The sequence below is a fragment of the Anoplophora glabripennis genome, unplaced genomic scaffold (assembly GCF_000390285.2).
Source record: "Anoplophora glabripennis isolate ALB-LARVAE unplaced genomic scaffold, Agla_2.0 scaffold577, whole genome shotgun sequence".
In the NCBI taxonomy this organism is placed as follows: domain Eukaryota; kingdom Metazoa; phylum Arthropoda; class Insecta; order Coleoptera; family Cerambycidae; genus Anoplophora; species Anoplophora glabripennis.
In genome coordinates this window covers 61,561-86,273 of record NW_019416705.1, presented here as the reverse complement: position 1 = coordinate 86,273, position 24,713 = coordinate 61,561, and the positions used below count along the sequence as shown (strand labels likewise).

At 35.1% G+C, this 24,713-nt stretch overlaps 1 protein-coding gene across 1 annotated transcript in view; it reads right to left on the bottom strand.

Moving 5' to 3' along the window:
* Positions 1–264: 264 nt before the first annotated feature.
* LOC108910484 (TWiK family of potassium channels protein 18) overlaps positions 265–24,713 on the bottom strand; it is a 78,933-nt gene continuing 54,484 nt past the window's right edge. Inside the window, exons 5-8 of the mRNA XM_018715089.1 lie at positions 15,362–15,498; positions 15,061–15,304; positions 874–1,116; positions 265–302 (exon numbers count right to left, since the gene is read on the bottom strand). Coding sequence (XP_018570605.1) covers positions 1,048–1,116; positions 15,061–15,304; positions 15,362–15,498 — 450 coding nt within the window. The 3' untranslated portion in view covers positions 265–302; positions 874–1,047. The remainder of the gene's footprint in view (positions 303–873; positions 1,117–15,060; positions 15,305–15,361; positions 15,499–24,713) is intronic.

Sequence of the window (24,713 nt, the reverse complement as noted above, 5' to 3'; positions counted from 1 at the left end):
ACATACACCCTGTTTATTATCGTTTTGAGCAAATTAAACCAACTTGAATTATGTTTATGTAGTAAATAATATGTAATAATAAAGAAAAAAAAACAATTTTCTATTTCTAAAGAGACCTCGTTAATTTTTATTATTTTCCTGAGAAAATTATTTGACTTTGGGTGTCCTTGATTAGATGTGTTCGGTAATAAATAAGAATATGGAATTTAAAAAATATATATTACAATTTATTCTTATGTTATTACATAATTATATTAAAAAGGTGTTCTAAATCTATCCTGGGTCCAATTTGGTGGCCATATCTACAAGAAATAAAAGCTACTTTAAATCAATGTTAATAAAAAAAGTTAAAAAATCAGGAGAACACAAAGAATACCACAAATTTGAGGACCGATCGTCAGAAGGACGTCAGATAGACTGCGTAATATATTAAAATTTAGTATAGGTAAATTTTTACGCGCTAGTTTTTTGTGATGTATGCGGCATATAATAACGTAAAATTTCATTTTACATAAAAATTGCTGAAAACGCACTTCCAGGATAGCTTCCTTGGATATTTATTTATATTTAGATAAAGTTACTTGCTTCTTTAAAATATTATCGGCAGTCAAACAATTTTTTTATTTCATTGTAACTAATACTGAGATAACTTTTGTTGTACTAAGGTAACTTGATCTAAGTCGACTTACATTTATCAAAAGAGGCCTCAAAATTTTGCCAATTCATTTCTGGTCATTTCCGGTTGATCTAAAAAATAACAGACCCAAAACTTTTGGATCATCATCTTCCTTTTTTTTTTGGTGCTCAATCGGCGCTTAAATTTGTGGCACCTTTTTCCAAAATACCCTGTATAAAAAAATTAAGGAAACATACCTTCATGCCTCGCGGGAATAAAACCCTGACGATTTTCCCGGATCGGTGCTCTCCTCCTCCATCTGGCCTCGTCGGCGGACTCCCTCACTGCTTGGGCGACGACGGTGACGAATTTCCCATTTTCCTGGTCGCGGGGGATGGCCGGCACGAGGAAAAACGCTTATCGGGGTGCGGTCATCTATTACATCGCAGAATGTACTTTATCGTCTGGATTGTCGACCGTATTTTGTGGATAACTTCTTCCTGTAAGAGCAAAAACTGGTTTAATACCGCAGGACAGCCAATCGAGGCTTAAAATGGTAGAGAGAGGGGTGCATTGCGAGAAAAATAACGCATAAGTGAGTAAAAAAGTCACCAAAGGGCAGTTTTTTAATATACGGGGTGATGAAGAGAAGTTCCCCCTTCTTATCGTTTGGGTTATTCTTCGAGAGGTGTAAGGAACTCGGGTGTTCGGGAACTGCTCAGTAACGGCGTAGACAAGAGTTTAAATTTAGGTTAAAAACGAATTATACGTCGACTATTTTTTTGATTAAAAGAAAAAGATAATGTCAGATTAATATTCTGGGGACTATTCCCCAAAAAAATCTATTTTCGCTTAAAAAATGTGTAATGTATCCGAGTGTTGATTGCTTTTGTACAAAAAATGTGTGTTGCACTCAATTTTTACTCTTACGTCTTTTTGCATTTCGGGAAATAAAGAAATTGGAGAACGGAAAGGACACGTGTGTATTTAATTAAAGAATAATAATAATGAGAGAAGCAACAGTATTTTTTTTTTTGGATACCAGGCACCACCAATTTGATGTATCTGTTTCTACGGCGTTAACGCCACACACGCTCAAGATTTCCTCAAATGAGCTCATTACCGAGTCTCTAATGCCTTTAAAACAACCCGTTTTAATGGAATCAGATCCAGGCTACGCGCGCAAAAAAAGGAGACGCTTATTATGATGTCGGCTTTACCTCATTAGCCGGACTTTTAATTGATTCCGCTTCGCCTTGGTCTTGTTAGCGCAGTCGGGAGGGGGCGGTGGACGGAGAATTTATTCCGCGCCATATTTTTAGTTGTTTCAGGAATGGAAATTAAGAGGATTCAGTCCTGGGAAACGTAAATGAATAATAAGCGGCCGGCGTATTATTTCACAGGATCTACGGCTGATATTCGGTGCATAGCTACGCGGAATAAAAACAAATCTCGACCTTCTCGACAATCGTCACTCCCGGAATTACAGAGCAACGTTGCTAGACTTGAAAATGCTTATTCGTAAATCTGCTGTGGGTAAATTGAGTGGGACGGATTCGAATTTGACCACGCTGCCGATATAAGCCTTTTTAAGGAAAAAAGGTTTGAAAAAAAACTTCAATTAAAAACTGTTCTCAAAAATGAACTGGGAGAGGTCGAATTTGTCTAGAACAATTTTTTCAGAATTCTTTTAGACAAAAATTTTCTTGAAACATAAGAAAGATAATAAGATAAGATCATCCAAACACAAACATTTGGACTCTTTGATAACTTTGGTACGTTGGTTTTGATCTAAATTTGAAAAATGGCGGGAAATCGCAAAGAAAAATTAAAAAGGTAGACTTCCTCTACATGTGGATGAACATGGTATACCATATCTTAATTGTCACTGGTACTCAATGTCTAACACAAAGTATTGCTTTGTATCCAGACAGAAAGAACCCAACCAGTATGTAGGAGCTTGAAATTATGACTATTATCACAATAGGCGAAATGTCGTTTTAAACTTTTGGGAAACAACTACCCTGCAGACTACAGTTCGTCATTGAAAAAGTCGTAATCGGCCTATATCTGATGAGTCTGTTGCCGAATGATCTTGGCCATTCAACAGATATTGCGGGTGTAATTTAATACTAAATGGGGCTATAGAGTGCAGAATAGTTGTTCCCCACGGTATCAAAGCTTCATTTTGCTTAGCGCGACACTAGTCATGCTTTCACAGTACCTACAGTATATAGTCTGGTGATTCTGCTGAAGATGATCTTAATTGTTTACTAAATATTGCGGATGTAATTCTATGTTGAACAGATCTATAGTCCGCAGAGTAATCATTTCCCTACCACATCGTGGTAGGGAAATTCCTTTACCTATTTATAAACAGGTTATACCGATAAATAATTATTTTCTGGGTAGGTACACCATACATATTAGCAAATCGTGTGTGAGAGATATTTGATCTTGCTGTAAATAAATTAATCGTGATTTTCCAACTGTTTATAACCATTGAAAATGTTCCGTACTTTTATTTAAAGAGCATTGGTATTTCGGATTGTTGCTATGGCTTTTGTCACCGCCAGTTACAGACTTACATTGCACTTCCTTAGCTTTAGCCAGGAATCTTTGACGTGTGCTTGTTGAGTTGTTCTCGGACTAGGCTCTAGAGAGGAGGAACAGCTATCAGAAACGCTAGATCCGCCCGATGTTCATTTCTCGTTCTTATTCCTGGTTTTAAGCTCTTTATAGACGGTGTAAATACAATGCTTTCAAACGTTTCGGCGTTCTTCATTGTCGGTATCTTCAGTTGTGTGCAGAAACTCAATCGAAGCTTTTGTAGAGCCACCACTGACGGTGGCGACAGTGAAGAACAACGAAACGTTTAGAATCATTGGGTGCGAGTACAGATGGCACTACAGGACGTCTCAGGGGACCACCATTAGTTAGAAGAGTGGTTCAGTCCGTAGTGGCCTTAGAAGCAACAACAAGAATCGAAACTGAAATGAACATATCAGGGAGGACCTAGGGGTTCTGATAGCAGGTCCGGCTCCACAGAGCGTAGCCCAACAACAACAATGTCAGGTTAAATATTTCTAGGTAAAATTAAGGAAGTGCGATGTAAGTCTTTGGAACCACGTAACCATGGTACTTTAAATATCAGCACGAGCCATGAAAGCCTTCAAACCACTTCCTTTGAATTTTTATTATAAAATATGTCAAAACATAAAATTTAATTTGAGAAATAAGAATAGGTAGTGCATAAAATATAACTAATGTTTTTTTTTATTTTGTTACAGGAATCGTCATTCTCCACAGCGTGATGGTGCTACCACATTGGATGTCTGGCTTTTGGGATGTAACGGCAGAAAGCCTTTGGAGGAAGTAGAGGAGGGGCTATGAAGAAACCAATTAAGAAAATTTACAGTGTTAGGAAATTTCAGGCAATCAAATATGAATATTGCTAATTTCGCTATTGTTGAAGATATAAATAAAAGCACAAGTAGCAATCATTCTGCTGAATAATATATTCACAAAATGATACCTTTTTAATTGGATCGCCCTGTATATTATACTATTTTTAATTTCCAGGAATTTACCTTTATGGTAAGGAAGATACGGCAATGGAAAGAGAGATTCAAAAGAGACTCTAGAAGTCTCTTTGTAGCACATTAACACTTATAGCATGTTCTAGCATCAAAACTTATATCGCTGTAGGTACTCCTGAAAAAGCGTTCTATTCAAATATGGCATAATATACAATATATATAAAAAAACTGTCAAATTGGTAATTGACTTGTAAATGTAAATCAGTAAATCAGCACTTAACCGGTATTTTTAGTACGTAGACGGTTCTGTATCTCCAATAATAATCGGACTTAGTCACAGTGGTGATTTGAAAAACACTGTAATTTTTTACGATTTCTGTTCAAATTTCTTTGTAATCTTGTAAATAACATGCACAAATTTGTTAACAATTCTTGCTAACATGAATATTGCAGTGTAAAACTCTGGAAATGTGTATTAAAAAAGAACACAAATAAATATTCTTCAAAATATTGGCATTTTTATTTACCTACAAACAAAACATGACATCTTAAAATCATAATTCGGAAGTACTTCTTCTGGCTGCCAATAGACGGCAGAGTTGTATCACAAGAACCACGCAACTTCATTTCATTCCACAAGTTTAAGAGTCATTAAATATTCAGTTACAATTGTAAAAATAAACATTTAGCTTCAATATTAATCAATTTCAATCAAATGATTGAACTTTGATTCACTGGCAATAGATGTCGCTTTACATTTTTCCCTCAATCTCACCGCTACTAGTTCAACGAGAAATTATGACCCTACATGAACAATTTGAGACGAACAGTAAATCTCGATTTGCAAGAGGGGGTATATTTCTTCTTCGTCGAAAAAAGAAACAACCCAAACACTAAAATATAAATCTTCTCTGTAGTCAGTCAGACTTTATTTTTGGATGTCACTCTTTAACACTCTAACAACCCAAACACTAAAACATAAATCTTCTCTGTAGTTAGTCAGACTTTATTCTTGAACGTCACTCTTTAATCTAGTTGGGTAGTCGAAACGCGCGGTAGATCCCAACCCTTCCCCACCTTTGTGGGTACCCTACTTAAATAAACTAGCGTTGAATCAGTGTCGACGAGATGGATTTATTTTTGGAGTGGCGCCATCTATTGGAATTTGTAGTACTCAAATTTTGCAATAAAATAAAGAAATCTACATAATAGTATGGAAGAAGTTTTGTTTATCACCGACAGATGGCGCTTTACTTTTATCAGCTATCTCACCACTACTGGTTTAACGAGAAACCATGACTCTTCACGAAGTGTTTGAAATAAACAGTAAACCTCGATTTGTAAGGGGGTATATTTCTTCTTTATCTCAAAAAAAAAAACAAGTATATTATAGGACACTAACAACCCAAACACTAAAACATAAATCTTTTCTGTAGTCAGTCAGACACTTCACTCAGTCTCAGACTCAGTCGCTCTTCCCCACCCTTGTGGGTACCTTACTTAAGTAGACTAGCGTTAGATCAGTGTCAGCGATATGGACTTATTTTGGAGTGGCGCCATCTATCGCATTTTTCTGGAACTTGAATTTTTATGAATCTATATTATAAAATTTAACCATTTTAACCTGTTTTAAATTCAAAAATATAAAATATCGTGCACTACTAAATTACTTTAGGTAATAACTAAAGTGCTATTGCTCTGCAAAATTTTCGTTATTTGACCCTGGAATAACTAAGTCTATTTTTGAAGTGGTCCAAGAAAGAAAACGAAGATATAAAAAATTATTACTTTATTTATCACTTTATAAGGTAACGAATACAATGCATTTTAAACATATTTTTGTACATATTAAAATTCCGTCCATTCTTTATCATTCTTTTTCTTTTTAGCTGCCTTTTTCTTCCCTTTCTCCTTGTCCGTTTTCTTCTTTCTAGTCGTATTCTTAATTTTCCTTTTCTTCCTGATTGTCTCCTTATGGCAATGTTACGTTTAGTTCTCTATTCCTCTTCTTTTTCTTCTTTTGGTTCATTTCCTTAACCATTTCTTCTCTTTTTCACTTCACTCTGTAATTTGACAACGTGTTGAGTTGTATTCTCTGCGTAAACCTGCAACATAAGTCGCAAAATGCTAGTACAAACTAATTATATCGTGGGAAACAACTACCCTGTGGACTATAGCCCCGATCAGCAAGGAACTATACTCCCAATATCTAGTAAACAGTCAAAATCATTCGTCAGTATAACTACCAGACATATCAGTTTCGAATATATCAGTTCTCCTCAGTATGCCGTAGGCGAGACGACTGATATGTTATAAAAGTTAGTAGAGACAATTGATAAGAGAAATTAAGTAATAGAATTAAATCTTTTTGCACAATAACTTGAGGCCTAAGTATACAACTAAGGACTTTACAAATCCTGGATTTGTTGTATAAGTAGTGTTATGTAAGTAGTATTACAGCTAATTTAAAACAAACCCTAGGTCCATAATATGTGTGTCCTCATCAAACTTAATAGGGGGTTACCTACAGAGCTGGATAAATCATTAGCACAAATTAAGAACAACATAGGTGTAAGCACGGATCCTTATGGTACCCCTGTACAGACAAGTTGACTTATTACAATATTCCGAGTCACAAAACGTTGTTTGTAGGTAAGAAACGAATATAATTAAAGTGCTTTGAGTTAGAAACCACAGAAATACAATTTCTTCGTTGATCATCTAAGAATTGTCTTTGCAGTTGCGAGGAAAACATTTCTAATGTCCAAAATGAACTATTTTATTTTTGAACAAAAAAAAATGAAAAGTGATCATAATATGGAGAATATTACTACTGACGTGTATTTAAAATTCGCGGGGAGGCAAATTCCGTAGCGTACTCCTCACCTCACCGACCCTGACCGTATGAAGGGATTAGCCGAGTACGGTAAAAACTCCGGGATCTGTTTCCGGACACGTAAGGCGGCTTATTTGTAGGAAGTCGAGTGGATGAGAGTACACGACGATGCAGGTGTGTCGCCGACGTTCGGCCAAGGACTTTGTTTGCAGGGACGAGCGGCAGTCGGTCGAAATAAATGTCTGGGGATTAGGGGAATAATCCGGGCATTAAAGGACGAGGGGTAACGGTAAATGTAAAAGTTTTGAAATTCTAGGCTTCTCTAATGATAACTATAAATTAAATTCGGCGGCTTTTGCACTGCACGTTATCTAAAATTCAACTATTTTCCTGTTTGCTACAAAAAAAACAGGACAAAACGACGAACGGCGCTCTATCTATGGCCACAACGATTCACCTCTTTTTATGTGCATGCACGTCGGGGACGATTCCAGAGGTTCTCAACAAGTTTTAGCAATTCGATAATTGTTACAGAACAGACGTTACGTTGCGTTTATTACTAAAGTATTCCACCTACTATTAAAAAATCTTCTGCAATCATTTCTTTTTTGGGGTATTAATCTTAATAACAGATTTCAACGGTTTTCATGTGACGGGCAAACATTTTGAAACTGGGGAGGCTGTCCCTCTTTCGAACTGCATCGCGGTGATCTAAGTTATTTTAATAAATACAAAGTAGGTCACAGTTACGAAATTTGATGACTAATAAAATGCCGAAGAGAAATTATTTTCGTTTCGTTTTTAATTATTGACGAAAATACAGAAAATTATAACTTTGCTAAACTGATGTTTTGCATTTTAATTATGTTTTTTTTTTAGTTAAGATGCTGTGTTATACAGGGTGTATCACGAATGTGGCCAAGTAGGATTATCTCAAAAAGTAGTCAAAATTGAAATCTGAAAATTTATATACAGGGGTTTATCAAAAAAATATATTAAATGAAAATAGTATCAACTTCCTAGCTATACCGTTATACCGGAAATCATCATCAACACTCTGTATATTTTTGCATTTTTTAATTATACGGTAAAATCTAGACTAATTTTATATAAGGTACTATTTAGGTCAAAATGTGACAGTTTTCCAGTTATTATCAATTTTCGGAAAAAATCGAGGGATGCGAGTAATTTTTGAAGACAGAATAACTCCGACATTTAGCTTTATTTATTAATGAAATTTGGCATGGATAATTTAAAAGTAGTGAGATTCAACCAGTTTACTATTGACACATAAATATATTGACATAAACATAAACATATTTATTGACACTATTTTCATTGAATAGATCTTTTTGATAAACCCCTGTATACAAATTTTCAGATATTGCGGTTTGTACAACAAAATCTTGTGGTGTTAAAAAAAACCTGATATATTTTTCTTGAATTTAATGATTCAGATGATTTTTCCAGATTTTCCATAGACATTTTAAAAATTTTCGTAAGATATAAATATACAGGCTGTTTCAAATCTTATTCGAAAAAAATTAAGTGGATGTACAACTGGTCTAAATAGAAAAAAACATTTTTTTAAACATACACATATTTTGTTATTAGCTCTCAACAGTTGGAAATCTTGTCTGTGGGGGTAGGTTGCATACCTAGATTTTTGCTATCGAAGAACACTGTTGACTTTTAAGAAAAATTTTTCGAATTTGTTTCAATTAGCTTAATACAGGGTGTTTGGTAAGTCGATGCATTCCTTGCAGGAGGCTATATTCCAGGTGAATATATATATATATATATATATATATATAAAAATGATACGCCACTGATTTTTCTTAATTCCTTGTTAAATTTGGAAGAGAAATCTTGACTGTTTTTCTTATGACGCACCGTTTTTGAGTAAAAAAAATAAAATCGATTTATTGCATGGCGTAATTCGGTTTCAATAATTTGAAAAATAGCAGAAATTATGCACTTAACTGCTTCACACTCAAACACTCAAAGTGACAGCTATTATTAATTTTGTCAAACAGTAACAAAAACGAGTGAACAGCCAACTTGCTAATTTCTGTTTAGACAACAATATTTTTATCGTAAAACATATATTGTTGTTAACTGTCAAAGCTTGTAAAATTTAATTAAAATATTCAGAGCGGTTTCCGCAATATTTATAAATTTGCATTTTTTAATTAAAACTTTATCACCCTGTAGATCAAAAACTAAGCGTTTTCGGAATATGGTATATTAAGGAAATATATCACAAATCACTTGCATTATAACCTCTTGCAAGGAATGCATCGAATTACCAAACACCCTGTATATTCGCAAAAGAGTAAATAACTATGCCACTAAAGATCTAAACTCGAATGAGGAAAGAACTCATAACTACCGAGCACTAGCATGGCTTTGACTATTTTCTCTAATGTCAATATTCTTTGAGTTATACATGAAAGAAGGGAGAAAAATGCTTCTGTTTTAATTTTTTTTAAAATTTTCTTGCGCTAACAATTATGCACAACTTTTTCAGCGGGCGCATATCGCAATTATCATTTTACATAATATTTAGAACTCTATCCAACAAAAATTAGCGTTACTATATGAAACATCCATACAACCTAGTTTTAAAACAGATACCGACTGGACTATATTAACGTAAATACTAACGTAATCCCTTCTCGCGCTTAAAAAAATCTGCCAAAGGGAACAGAGAAATAGGGGCCGCTTTACTGGCACTAAATTTCGTTTCTGCGATATCCTGTTTTACGGCGCAACTGTGGATGTTCCATTATGGAAAGACGAAACGGGTCATAACCGATATCCGGACAAAGCAGGGCCCGTTCGGCGTTTATTCTATTAAAATGCGAAATCGCACGTACGTAGAATCTGACGGGGATGGTGGGGCGCAACAAAACAGAAACGTGGCTCGCGATACGACGGTGCAGTCGCAGAGAAATTATGATTACTGCTCGCAATAAAAAATATCGTTTATTGTGAGATTTGTTAGAACATGGTTTACAACGTTTTTATGTTGCTACATAAAGTTTTATATCGGTTTTGCAACAAATCCGTTCAAAGTTTACAATTGTTCCTGTTTACTAAATACATCGAGGAACGGGGATGTTTGCCATTTTTAATATTTGTTCGAGAGATTTGCCAAAAGTATTTAAAACATTTTATTATTTAGAGATTCCTAAGGTATTTGCTTTTATACTACGATTTTTTGAAGCCCTAGTCCATTAAATGTGTTTTCTGATTCTCATTGAATGACTCTTCTTCAGAGCGAAGAAGACTCGACCCATGAACTGTTTACAGGCATTTAAAGTTTTATAATTTCTGTACATAGTCACAGTCTCTCAAAATTCCTCTCCTAGATCTCTCTTTTATTCTTAGAACAGATCACCATTTTCCTTCTGATTCTGACATCAACATTATTTTTTAATTTCTTAGTTGCACTCTTTTTTTTTTCTTTTTACCACCATGGTCTTTGAACCGTCTTTCAGATTGGTTCTCATTTTTCTTCTTATAGAGATACAGTGTCTCAACTTTCTTCCGACTCTTCTACATTGACTCTTCTTTAGACCTAGAAAGTTTTGATCCACAAGCTTCTTAGGCTGTTGAATTTTTATGATTTCTGTACACAGGCACAGTCGAATAGCTGTGGTTATATATTCAACTACAAATCCCTTTTCTAGATCTAATTCTCTTATTCGACTTCTTCTAGAACAGACCATTATTTTTCTTCTACGTCTGACATTGGCATTGTTCTTAGTTTGACACTGTTTTTTTTCTTTTTATTGCCATGGTCTCTGAGCCTTTTCTCAGCTTGGCTCCCATTTGTCTTCTTACAGATACAATATTATAGACGTTCTCCATAGAGTCTCAAATTACTTCTTCTAACTCTGACTCATCGACTCTTCTAAAAAGTTCTGACCAGCAAACTGCTTACAGGCTTTTGGTGCTTTATGATTTCTGTACTCCTATATGTAAATTCCTCTTCTAAACCTAACTTTTTTCTTACGGTGAGACCATCATTTTTCTTCTACGTCTGACATTGCGATTGTTTTCTGATTTCTCAGTTTCTCATTTTATTTTCTTTCTTTTGCCCTATCTCGTAACCTTTTTCAGTTTGGCTCCCATTTTCCTTCTTCTAGGTGCCGCATTACAGGTTTTCTCCATATTGTCTTAGATTTCTTCTGAGTCTGATTCATTGGCTCTTGGCTATACCTAAAAGGTCATGATCCACAAACTGTTTACAGATTTATGAAGATTTATGATTTTTGTCTATAACCATAGTCTCTCAAAATTCTTCTTCTAGATTTAACTCTTTTATCTCATCTTCTTTTAGGAGACAGCACCATATTTCTTCTAAGTCTTACATCGCCATAGTTTATTTAACTTTTTAGTTTAACTCTCATTTTTTTTCTATTTTCATATTACCATGATCTCTTTTTTTCTCAGTTTGAACCTCATTTTTCTTGTTCTAAGGAAAAATCACCATTTTTCTTCTGTCTGATATCGCCATTATTTCTTCATTTCTTCATTTTGACGCTCTTTTTTTCAACTTATTGCTATGGTCTATCTATTAACCTTTTCTCAGCTTGGCTTTCATTTTTCTTCTATTAGGTTATATTGCAGATTTTTTTCCATAAAGTTGTTTGACACTCAAAGATTCGATTAACATTCTTATACTCCCAAATTGTTGTTGTTCATTTTTCCAAATATATTTTACATACCCTTCTAGCAATTTTGAAGCACTTAAAGTTATAATTAATGCTTTTATTTCTTTCTTTCTTCTTCTTATTCATTGATTTCTCTGAGTTTTGGAAGCATTTGAAATATTCATTAAAACATTCTGGTCTGTCTGCACAGTAACAACGCTGACCCTCAAATATCCTCTTCTTCTAAATCTGTTTTACAGACCTCCACGCGTTTTTTGAAACTCTCATATGTTATAATTATTGTAGGTATTCATTTGTTTCTTCACCTTCTAAATTTAGATCGTGGACTTCTGTGAGCTTCTGAAGCATGTGTTCGTTTCCAATCTGATATACTTCCAGATACATAATTTGACTCAAAAAATGTATTTTTCTTCCTTTTTAAGTCTGCTTCGAACATTTTTCGAAGCACTGAAAACTAGAATTATTTGATTCAATTGCTTATTCTTCTTCTAAGCCTGGTTCACAGATCTCTGTCAACAGCATTCGAAGTTTTCATCTACAATGCGATACTTCCAGACACATAATCTGACTCCCAAACGTCTTCTTCTTTCTTCTTCAGTTTGTTAGAGATTTTGACGTATTAAAATTAAAATTTTCGAACACGTACCTATTGATTATAATTCATCTGCCAACATCCTAATATTTCACGATTCCATGTATTGTAACTTTACGCTTTTCACCTTTGGGATAATACTGAAAACATTGCTCTTGGGTCGAGCGCACGAATTACAAATAACGACGGAAGTTTTTCGGTTTGGAAAATAATTTGGAGTAACAGCGTCCTTGAGTGTGCCATTTAATTTAAAATACTGCTCTCGGGGGCGAAAGAGAAATTCGGCAGGGAAGTAAATGAACGCATTGTTCGACGAACAGACTTTTTCCGCCGATATTACGCAACGTAAATCAAATGGCCACGAGAAAATATGTATTTTTTCTGGCGAAGAAAGGACGCACTTACCTATAATTGTTTGGGTTGGTACCTCGCAGCGCAGCGCAGTAATGTAAGGGTGTGTTTAGCATGTATTTCAGAAAGTAACAATTGTACCTCGGAAAGCGTAATTTGTATTTCGGATTAGTAACGCGTTAACTTTTTAAATCAGAGAATGAATATTGCATTTCAAATTAGTATCAAAAAATATATATCAAATGTATAAAATTTCAGAATTGGTCAAATGCATTCCAAAAAAAATGCAATTGAATTTATACATCCATCACAAAATCACGTAATTCAAATGTTTGTACTGGTCAGTGATGTTCTGCTCTGGTTAAACAAGTGAGTCAACGTTCGATCCCCCTTTATGGTGGGTCCGCCAATTCCGGGGGACTGTTCTTCGGTGTGGATTCTGATATCTGGCCCTTCCGAATTTGAGTAATTTATGGTTGTCACCTGTACCTGTTGCGGAATCTGGTTTTCACCCTAGCTCAAATTTCGTGGCATTGCTGTTTTCGCGGAAAAATTCAATACTAAGATGAAATTTTAGGCGATCGTTCTGCCAACATGATCGGGCAGATGTCATTTGCTGCGGTTTGAATAGTTTCGACTGTTGGATTCGAAACATGGGAGATAATTTTGATTCAAAACATAAGTGAAAAAAACCCCTGTTTCAAAAATCGGGCCTAACTCGAATTTTATGTGTTTAAAATTAAGTAAAAAGCAGAATAAAAGCCTAAATTTGTGTATTTGTAGAGGTCAAGCGTCATATTGTTTATAACAAGGATGGGCTTTTGCGAAAGCTCGCAAAAATTTTTTTACATTGCAAAGTTAGAGGTGAAGACAAGATTTGCAAAATTTTCAGCATTAAATAAAAAGAACGAATTTGACTGAAATCGGATGAAACTACAGGAAAAGATAACTGTTGAGGTGCTCAACAAATACCCGCAGTTCGGACCTACAATTTTAAAATGGAGGCCTACTGTAAAATTATAAAGTCGAAAATGCGAGCGCGTATACAGGGTGTCTCACAGTAGTGTACACAGTTATTTATTATTATTTATTCACAGATGTTGCAATGGGATTCTAAGCAGAACATTTACAGTTTTTAATGAGACATATCCCAATTTTCCACCAATGAGCAGAATAAAGTTAAGATGAATTCTAAAAATCAACTTCATACATAGTAATACACAATTTTAATTATGTATATATAAAAAATAACTTCAATATGACTCCCATTAACAAGTCCACCTAAAATGACACGCAGAATTCAAAATTGTAATAATATATAGGGTGATCCATTTAAAAATCCAAAAAAAAAGTTAACTTTAAGTCCTTATGTCGGTGGTTTTTTAATATACCTACATATTTCAAACCAATTACATCAAAAAGTGCTTAAAAAACATGAATTTTAAAAAAATGCGTCTCGATCCGACCAATATGAGCCGAGGTAATGTTTTTTTTCTTAAAAACGGTATTCTGGCTATTCTATTTAATATTTTGTAATAAGCTTGGGCTCCTTGTAAAGTAGAAGACTTCCTTTATACGCTAATTTTTTTTTGAATGGATTCGACCAAGAAATTACCAAGTAAACGTGCGTTAAAGACAGTGATCCGCGCGGCTGAGCGGTAGCCAGAAGAGGGGAGCGATGTGACGTCATAGTGCCCATGCTGCGCTAGGCTTCTCAAAATTCTTACTTAACAAATGGATTGTGGCACTTAGAAAGCACCTACCGGGATGCTTGTTTTTAAATCAACTTATTTTTTTCCGCTCTTTCGAATGGTGTAAGCAAAAGTTTGTGAAAGTCATCGTCAGACCCCCGAAAAATACATTTTTATTGACTTTTCACGTTTTCTTTTGCAATTTCTTTATGCCTTCGATATTTTGAAAAGTAAGAAGGTCTTTTTACGTATTTAAAAGCAAACGTCAATTGTTTCTTTGAAAAAAATAATGGGTATTTGTATTAATGCGCTCAGAAATGGTCGTCGTATAAAATATTGTCTTAAAATTAACTGTTATTGCGTAAATTGTGTCTTGAATATTATTGAATGTTACAATATTAACATTACATGTAAGTTCTGCACTTTATAGTATTTAAAAGAACTGTTACATTTAATTCTACCATATTTTATTCAATGAAAAAGCCTATCCTTGCAGCAAATTTCCTCAGGATTTTTGAAAAAAAAAACCTAATTCTCCCGGACTATACAGGGAAGGTCGACTAAATATTCTAAAACATTGGTAACTACTTATTACCAGTTAGTTAGTAGTTTTTCGTGCGTTAACGTTCTGAAATTTACTACGATGAAATTGAATTGACGCTTTCTGATCATCAACAATTAACGTTTTCTGAAATATATCTGGGAAAGGTGTAGACGAAAAAATTCCTGAAGAATCAAATCAGAGGTACTCACCTGCATGAGGTTGAAACACATGGCGATCAAGGCCATTCCAAGCATGAGGTAAATCGAGCAAAAGACGAAGCTCAGCTCCAGAACGTCTTTGTAGAAGCTAACGCCCCTGCCGTATATCTTGTCGCCCGGTACCAGATCGCCGAAGCCTATGGTGCTGAGGGATATGAAGCAGAAGTAGGAGGCGTCCAAGAACGACCAGTACTCCTCCCACTCACAAAACAGAAGAGCGCCGCCACAGATGTACCTGCGATTTTTATTTTGTTGCAATTTCCAGAAGAGAAGCCTTATTTTCGTTACTTACCCCACCATGATGAGTAGGCATATCGTGAGGGGTACTGTCACGCTTTGGACGTCGTACTCTTCGTCCTCAGTGTAACTGGTGGCGCCCTCGCTGCCTATGGAGGCCCTGGGCTGAAGCTGTGGCACTGGAATGCTGACCTGAAGCAAACAGTCAAAGGTGACCATTGTTATTATGTCACTCCCTTTGAAAGCGTATATCAATTATTCAAGAAACAGTACTGTATACAGGGTGTCCGGAAGAGAATGTTACGTACTTCAGAAGCGGGTTTTGGAGAACAAACGCGAAGGACTCTTGTCCAGATAAAAAAAGTCACCAGAAAATGTTATTGAAGCACACTGTAAAAAGATCGGTGTGAGTGAAAGTAATAAAGGTTCGGGGTGAATCCATTGAGCGAGTACATTTTCTCTCAATATTGGGCATTTTGATCATTTTACTCATTTGTGATTATATTTAAACTAAAACTGAGTACTTTCACTGAAATATAGGTACTCCTTAAATAAATCCTTCACGTAAACTCCTATTTGGTGCACTTGTACCTAAATCAGAGTAAATGTCCTTATTACTGAGTGAGTTTAACTGTATATTAAATTCGAGTAATTTGAATGGCGCCATGAAGATGGCACCATTTATGCAGTACGCTCCTAAAGTATGGAATAAATTCAGTAAAAACGAAACATTTTTTTTTTGTGAAAAATCCTGGAACAGGACATTTTAGCATATAAGGCGATTTTCATTTGTTTTCGAGTAACGACATTTTTACATTTTTTTTTAAATAACGACCCCGATTTTTTTTCTTGATTCTGAAAGATCGTTTCATTGTCGATCCGACAGTATTAAAATGTTGCTATCTTACATAGGAAAGTTTTCGAGTAAATGACGATTGAATGGTAGAAAACCCAATTCAATTAAAATAAAGCAAAAACGTTATCAAATTTAGTTTTTCGAAATGCCTGACGTTTTTTATGGATCACGTAGGTGTAAATCTTTACAAAGTGTCACTGTCATACCGACTTTCTAAGTATTGTAAGCGATATAAAAATTATTGTTGGATTTAAAGTATTATGGCACATTTAACTGTCACAAAGAATTGAAATTTTAATTCTTATCGGATGCGGGGATAAGACTAGAACGCAGCAGGAAGTTTGCGATTTATTTAATGAAAAACATCCAGAACGCCATATCAGCCAATCAACAGTCAGTAAGATAGAATCTAAATTTAGAGAAACTGGCAACGTTGTAGATATTCCAAAACCTGGACGTCCAGGCGTTAGTGAAGATCAACAAACAGAACATTTTGATAAGTATGGTAGATAGTCCTCATAATACTTCACGATTGGTTACATTAAATAATGAAATTAGTCAGACCACAGTGCTACCTACGTATCCTGAGGCAGGAAAAATATCATCCCTACAAAATTCAACTTGTGCAGGAACTCAATGAAGACGATCCCGACCGCCGCTTACACTTTTGTGAATTTATGATGGATTTCAAGTCAGGTAAATGGATATTTACATCGGCAAATACTTTTTTCAGACGAGGCCACGTTTTGTCTCAATGGTACAGTGAACCGTCAAACTTGCAGATATTGGAGTAAAATCCTCATTGGATGGCAGAGACACATACCCAACACCCACAGAAATTAAATGTGTGAATTGGAATAGTGGACAACAGAATAGTAGGGCCTTTCTTCTTTGAAGGAACCCTTACAGGAGAAAGATATTTAGTTTTTACAAAATGACTTTGTTCCAGCGCTTGCAGTAATTTTCCTTAACGATAATGACCCTGATATTCCTCATGACACCATACGGTTTCAGCAAGACGGTGCACCTCCGCATTATGCGCGCCCTGTTCGAGATTTTCTGGACAATTGTTTTCCTAGGAGGTGGATCGGCAAACGAGGACCGATGGAATCGCCCGCGAGATCCACAGATCATACACCCCTGGACTATTTCTTATGGGGCTACTTAAAGTCCAAAATTTAGAAGAACTCCAAAATTGTATTATAGATGAAATACACAGGGTTAGCCCAGAAATAATTCATAATATGCCAGAAGAATTTCTACACAGACTTGCGTATTGTCAAGAAGTCGGTGGGTGGCAATTCGAACACTTAATTTAGGTAGAAAACTTAATGAATAAAATTTACGTTTTCTAACATTCAATCGTCATTTACTCGAAAACTTTCCCATGTAAGATGGCAACATTTTAATACTATCGGATCGACAATAAAAGGATCTTTCAGAATCAAGAAAAAAAATAGGGGGCTGCTATTTAAGAAAAATGTCGATGACGTCGTTACTCCAGAACAAATGATGGTTGAGCTAAAATATGTATTTTTTAAATTAAAAATCGACCTGTTCGACGATTTTTCCCAGAAAAAAATTGTTTCGTTTTTACTTATTTTATTCCATACTTTAGGCGCGTACTGTATATTGCTTCTATAATCTCGACCTCAGTTGATAGGGGCCCGTTAGATGCTCCAGAAAAGCGTGATCGCCAGGAGAACAGGCCTTAGCCTGCGGCGACGGGTCTCAACTGGCGGATCTCAGCTGGCGGATCTCAGCCAGGACAGGAGGAGGACCCGCGAAGTAAATTAATTTCAACACTGTATACCCTAATTAATCATTTATGAGTGAAATTTTTTTACAGTGCAGAGTTAAATTTTTAATTGTTTTTTTTTAAATAACACCATTATTGTTTGACCGATTATAACGAAATTGGATGTTTTGTTATAATTTTTACAGTAGAATCCGCCAATAAAGTATGTAACATTATTTTCCGGACACCTTGTATATACAGAGCGTTGCATTTGCAAAAAATAAAATTATTTCATTTTTTGATGTTGTCACCCTCAATTTTTTTCCCTTTTAATGCATTTTGAAATGTTATTTGAAAGTTTTATGAGCGGCTTTTGAAGCACCTTAAACGCATTTATGAATATTTTACTGCTGACACCCTTTATACAGTGGCGTCAGAACCCCCAACATCCCGTACGTATCACCCGACGCGCTTCTAGGACCGTCCCCATCCATATATTCAATCAGTTACGTCACCATTTTTGAGCATACATTTCAGCGACAGATGATGTTGACGTACCATCTGCAAACATACTCGCTCGAACAGCGTAGCGCTCTAGATCCATCGTAATATCGCAGATTCCCTCAGCAATGGAACACAGTTGGCTGTTTAAAAGTCCCTTTTTTTCGTTACGGAAAGCACACACGCTCCCTGACATCGTTTAATTAACTTCAGTGAGCTAATTTGAAGCGTACTGTGATTAAGATAATTGAAGGAATGCAACACAAAATTTTTCAAGACGAGATCTTTGTTCGAAAACAAATATTTTTCCTACTCACACAGGATGTTCTATAAGCTCTATGACAAGCTTTGACAGATGGTAGCTGGGTTAATTTGAAACATTTTTTCTTACATAAATATAGGCCCGATTCGTTTTTGTTTAGAAGTTATATAAGCCTTTTAAAAAATATAATTTCATATTTCAATCAAAGTAGCCTGATAAATAAAAATGATGGTTGCTATAACAATAATTGCATGCACGCATGACACCTTCGAATCTAATTTACGCGCTCTCCCTGGAAAATTATCAGGTAAGGTACACAGTACAAGAACAGGAAATAGTGGTACGCAAAAAACACTCCGACACGGTCAAATTCCAGATACCAACTGAATTGCGTATTGCTGGTTGATGGACTGCGTAGTAGTACCTCGTGATGATCGCCGCGTCATTGACACAGTGCTTTATATGAATTTTATCGAATTTTAAATTTATTACAACGCTAATTATTATTTTTTAGAATTAAGCATAAAGAAGAAAAACTTGTATGTCTGTGCCTGGTGGGTAAACTGACAAACGATTCTAGCTGTTGCACTAAGTGTTGCGAGTATAATTCAATGCCGGTAGGGGCAAATAGCTCTCGGAGTAGTTGTTTCCCGCAGCACTGACAAGTCAAACATTTTGTACATCAAGTTGGGAATTTTGATCATTATTTTCTCGGAAATGGTTGAGTTTAGGACCCATATCATATAAGGTTTTTTTGTTTATTTTAATGTATTCTATCGTGTGTTAAAATTAAGGTAGATTATTCGCGGTATCATTAATGAAAAGACTAAAAAACAACAGGTCAAGTATCGAACCCTGAGGCACGCTTGATGTTAAATATGTCATATTTGTAAACATGGTATTGTACAAAATCAACGATTGAAGATATGATTTCAACAAGTATAAAAGGAATTAACAGATGCCAAAATCCTCAAGGTTAGATAAAAATACACCGCCATGTAGTTTTCGAATGCGTTAGAGAAATATTTGTATATCACATTCACCTGAGTTCTTTGATCCAATGTTTCAGCAATAAATACCTATCACATACTAGATTGGATACAGTAGATTTATCAGGCATAAAACCTTGATGCTCAGGAATAACTAAACTTTTGTTTTCTAAGATTGTCTCAGGCGAAGGAACTGTCAATGGAATCCAGAAACAAAATTAGAGATCGCGCAGTGGGTCCGTAAGGGTTGTCAACCTCTAGAAACACCAGTTTTGGCTCCATCTGACTTATTATTCAGAAATTTCAAAAAGCGCCTCAGGTGACATCATTTTGTAGAGATAACCAATTGAAAGGAGACAAAAATTTCATGAACCAGAGGGTAGACCTCACTATTCTTAGATTTTTGGGGTAGGTCCGAATATGGTCATAAAAAATGATTTCAATTGCCCGTTTTACCGCTAGCTTAACACCCCCTGAAAGGGTTAAATTTTAAATTTTCGTACAAAATTAAGATGTATGCGTATTTCTATATTTTTCGGGACGCTGAAACCGAAAATGACTACAAAAAAATTATTTAGCCCCTCTCTTACCCGCTAGCACCCCCTTACCACCCCCTGAAGGGGGTTGAATTTTAAACTTTTGCACAAAATTAAGATGTTTATTTATTTATTTATTTATTTATTTATTTATTTAATTTTGGCTTGGGACGCTAAAACCGAATTATGATTTCTGTCCTAATCATAACCGTGTTTATTTTGCCTTTTGACACTTGACACCTTATTCTAGACAAGATATTTTAAGCAAGAGAGTTCGGTATCATAGAAAAAGGTAATGCCGATTCGTGAGAGGCAAGGGGACTCACGTTAAGCAAGCACCCTGAATCGTCAGAGGCAATAGGATTCACGTTAATCAAACACCCCGAATCGTGAGAGGTAAGGAGACTCACTTTAATCAAGCACCTCGAACCGTGAAAAGCAAGGAGATTCACGTTAATCAAGCACCCCGAATTGTGAGAGGCAAGGGGAGTCACGTTAATCAAGCACCCCGAATTGTGAGAGGCGAGGAGACTCACTTTAATCAAGCACCCCGAATCGTGAGAGGCAAGGGGACTCACGTTAATTAAGCACTCCGAATCGTGAGAGGCAAGGGAACTCACTTTAATCAAGCACCCCGAACCCTGAGAGACAAGGGAATCACGTTAATCAAGCACCCCGAATTGTGAGAGGCAAGGGGACTCACGTTAATCAAGCATCCCAAAGGGAACAGAAATCTACCACGTCCACGCTGTTGTTCCTGGGTTGCGCTAAGAGTAAAACCAATCATTTTTCCACGTTCAGGGGGTGGCAAGGGGTTGGTAGCAGGAAAACGGACAATTGAAATAATTTTTATGGCCTTATTTGGTTTCAGAGAATAGTGAGATCTACGCTCTGGTTCATATTTTTTTTGTGTTATTATTTGTGTTTAAACATTAGTTAACCTAGTGGATATGTTTTCGTTACCACGGTAAGTTTTAAAATAATATCAAGATAGAGGTGTGGAATTTTCATAGGTATTCCTTTTGTTTAGAATCAATTTTTTTTTTAAATTACCGCATCGATCGCGCGTCGTCTTATCTAATATCTAAGATAAACTTTTTTTTACAAATTTCTTGCTTACGAGCAAAATTTTAATAATAAATTCCTTGCCTTCAGCCCGGATCCCAACAATCCCCTCAGAAGGCTATAAAAGCCACGACCTCCTGTCTAAACATTTTTTTTTCACGGTGACATTGCCTTGGTGCATTGTTAGGAAAATAATACAACCTTCCGCCGCTTTTCGTACTTTTTTTTTATTAATGAATACGTACTTGTTATATCGAAACGCTATTACGGGAAACCCTTGTTGTTTCATGTGTCCCCATTTAAAGGGGATAGAAACGTTTATTAACTCGAACGTAATTCAAAAGAAACAAAAAATTCAGCTCATTAGCGGGACATAATTGACGTTTGTATCGAGAAAGAAAACAAAGTGAAGCTTGTATCGGAAATATTGCTTCTGGTTGATATTTAACGGGAAAAAGGAATGGATGACGAATTAAAAACACAGAAACAGATATTTACGAATGAAAGAATTTTTTAATTCGCCTATTTAATGTTTGGGAACGCGAAAAATACACGACGAGTACGACGGCTTAAAAAATGTATGAGAAAGTCACGATCCGTTTGTATTTAACTAATCTCGATTACAGAGATGGCATTCTCGTTACGCGACCTCCGTCAACATGTTTTTAATAATCAAGAGGCAATATACACGTAATTTTGTGTGTGGTCTTCTCATTTTCCGCTTCCTGCAGGAGGAGTTTATGTCTCTGTTTACCAGGGGCCTGTTCGTCTTTTCACTCCTTACTTTTCAGTTTTTGGTCTATTTACTGTTTTATGAATTTTATGGTATGAAAAGTGAGAGCGAAAAGTTTGAAAGTGAAGAGTACCAAGTGAAAAGTGGAGAGTGCAAAGTTTTTCTCTTTATTATTAAGCAGTCTGCACTTTCTCCTTTTCAGTTTTCATTTAGGCAGCGAAAAGCGAAAAATGAAGAGTTATTTTGTTTCTTAACGAATCTACAATACCTACTTTTCAAAATGGCATTTGGAAAAAATTGCCAAATGCGACTGATTTTCTCTCCTTTACTATTGTCTGGAAATAAGATTGCCCTTTATTTAAACAATAAACTAACAGGTATTCCAAATATTTCTCTATTTCAAAAATGATTATTTTCCAGACATTTGTTTACAGCAAATTGAAAGAAGTTTTAATTTAGTGGCAGTAAAATCGATTCTAATATCTAGGCAGCAAATGTGACACTTTAGTACCTGACAGCTGCCACTAAAACCACGCCTTTAATGTCGATGGGCGAAAATAGTATATTGTTATATTAAGATTAAAAGTGTTACTTTTGTGGCGGGCCATTATCTTTCTTGCCCAGTGTCGACTGTTGTGTCGAAATTGGAGGTATTTAAACAAAAAACAGTTTGTTATTAAATTCCAAAAGAAGTCCGTACCGTGAAGTCCACCTATTGAATATATCCAAAAAAAAACAGGGTTAAAAGGAACTATGACGTTCAAGCAAATTTATTGCATGAATCGTTCAAAGGGTCATTTTATATTAAGAAACCGCGGGGTGCTATTAAATTAGAGGGTGGAAATTGGAGATAGTGGTGAAAATGCGCCCCTTTCAGTTTTTTAATTGTAGCTCTAAAACGAAGCAAAATTTTGCTATAGTTCATAGGAAAATTTATTTAGAGAATTCAATTTCCCGTCGAAATAGCTTATTTAAAAAATTTAAAAGGAAAATTTTATGCAAAAAATCGTTAATAAACAATTTGAAAAAAAGCAAAAATTTTTTTTTACTTTTTTGCCTCCAGTTTTTTTTTGNGCTATAGTTCATAGGAAAAATTATTTAGAGAATTCAATTTCCCGTCGAAATAGCTTATTTAAAAAATTTAAAAGGAAAATTTTATGCAAAAAATCGTTAATAAACAATTTGAAAAAAAGCAAAATTTTTTTTTACTTTTTTGCCTCTAGTTTTTTTGAGTAAAGATAGGTATAGGCATTGCTTCATAAAAAAAGTAGATAAAATTTCCTTCAAAAAAAAGAGGTTGTACAGTATTTTTGAATGAGAATTGACTAATAATATGGCCGCTCAAACTTAACCAATTTTTCGATTTTCGTCGCGTTTAATTCGTTTTAATTCTCATTTTTTGCAAAAAAGGAAGGATTCGTTCAAGGATTTTCATAACATGACTTGTTCGAAGGGTCATTAAAAATGAAAAAAACGCGGGGTGCTATTAAATTAGAGGGTTGAAATTCAGGATAAGGGTGAAACTCTACTTTTGAAGTTTTTTTAATATAGCATGAAAACGAAGCAAAATTTCGGTGTAGTCCATAGGAAAAATTTTGTAGAGAATTGAATTTCCCATCGAAATGGCTTATTTAAAAAAAATTAAAATTTACCTCGTTTATCAGGCTATTCAAATCATGCAAACTTATTTACGGATAGCCGATTCCAGATTTTAACTGATTTGGTCGAACCGTTTAGGAAATATAAAAAACAATTTTTTTAAAAGAGCATTAACACCTATGTCTGTTTAGAAATGAAAGAGAGTAATAAAAGCTTATTATGTATGCAAATCGAAAATAAATGTAGTACTGGTGCTTATATTCAATTTTTTATATTATGTATTATCGGTATAGGATGAGGTGTACTTTTAAAAAACTTTGTGCGATCGGACTGTACTAAATTGTAGCAGGTAGCTAAAATTTAATCCCCGACAATCCGTCTTTGTCTAAGCCGCTTCAATTTCTCGGTCCATTTCTCTTATAAGNTGAGAATTGACTAATAATATGGTCGCTCAAACTTAATCAATTTTTCGATTTTCGTCGCGTTTACCCTTATACGTTTTAATTCTCATTTTTTGCAAAAGAGGAAGGATTCGTTCAAGGATTTTCATCACATGACTTGTTCGAAGGGTCATTAAAAATGAAAAAAACGCGGGGTGCTATTAAATTAGAGGGTTGAAATTGAGGATAAGGGTGAAACTGTACTTTTGAAGTCTTTTTAATATAGCATGAAAACGAAGCAAAATTTCGGTGTAGTTCATAGGAAAAATTTTGTAGAGAATTGAATTTCCCATCGTAATGGCTTATTTAAAAAACTTTAAAATTTATCTAGTTTAGCAGGCTACATTCAAATCATGCAAACTTATTTACGGATAACCGTTTCCAGATTTTAACTGATTTGGTCAAACCGTTTAGAAAATATAAAAAACTATTTTTTTAAGAGAGCATTAACACATATGTCTGTTTAGAAATGAAAGAGAGTAATAAAAGCTTATTATGTATGCAAATCGTAAATAAATGTAGTACTGGTGCTTATATTCAATATTTTTANTATTACCACGCCCATGGCCGGTTCTTATCTCGGGGTTTTATTACTCTCTTTCATTTCCAAACAGACTATAATCTCGGAAACGAAACTTAGGTACTCTTTGCACTTTTTTAACACACTGTTGAAAAAAGTCATTACAAA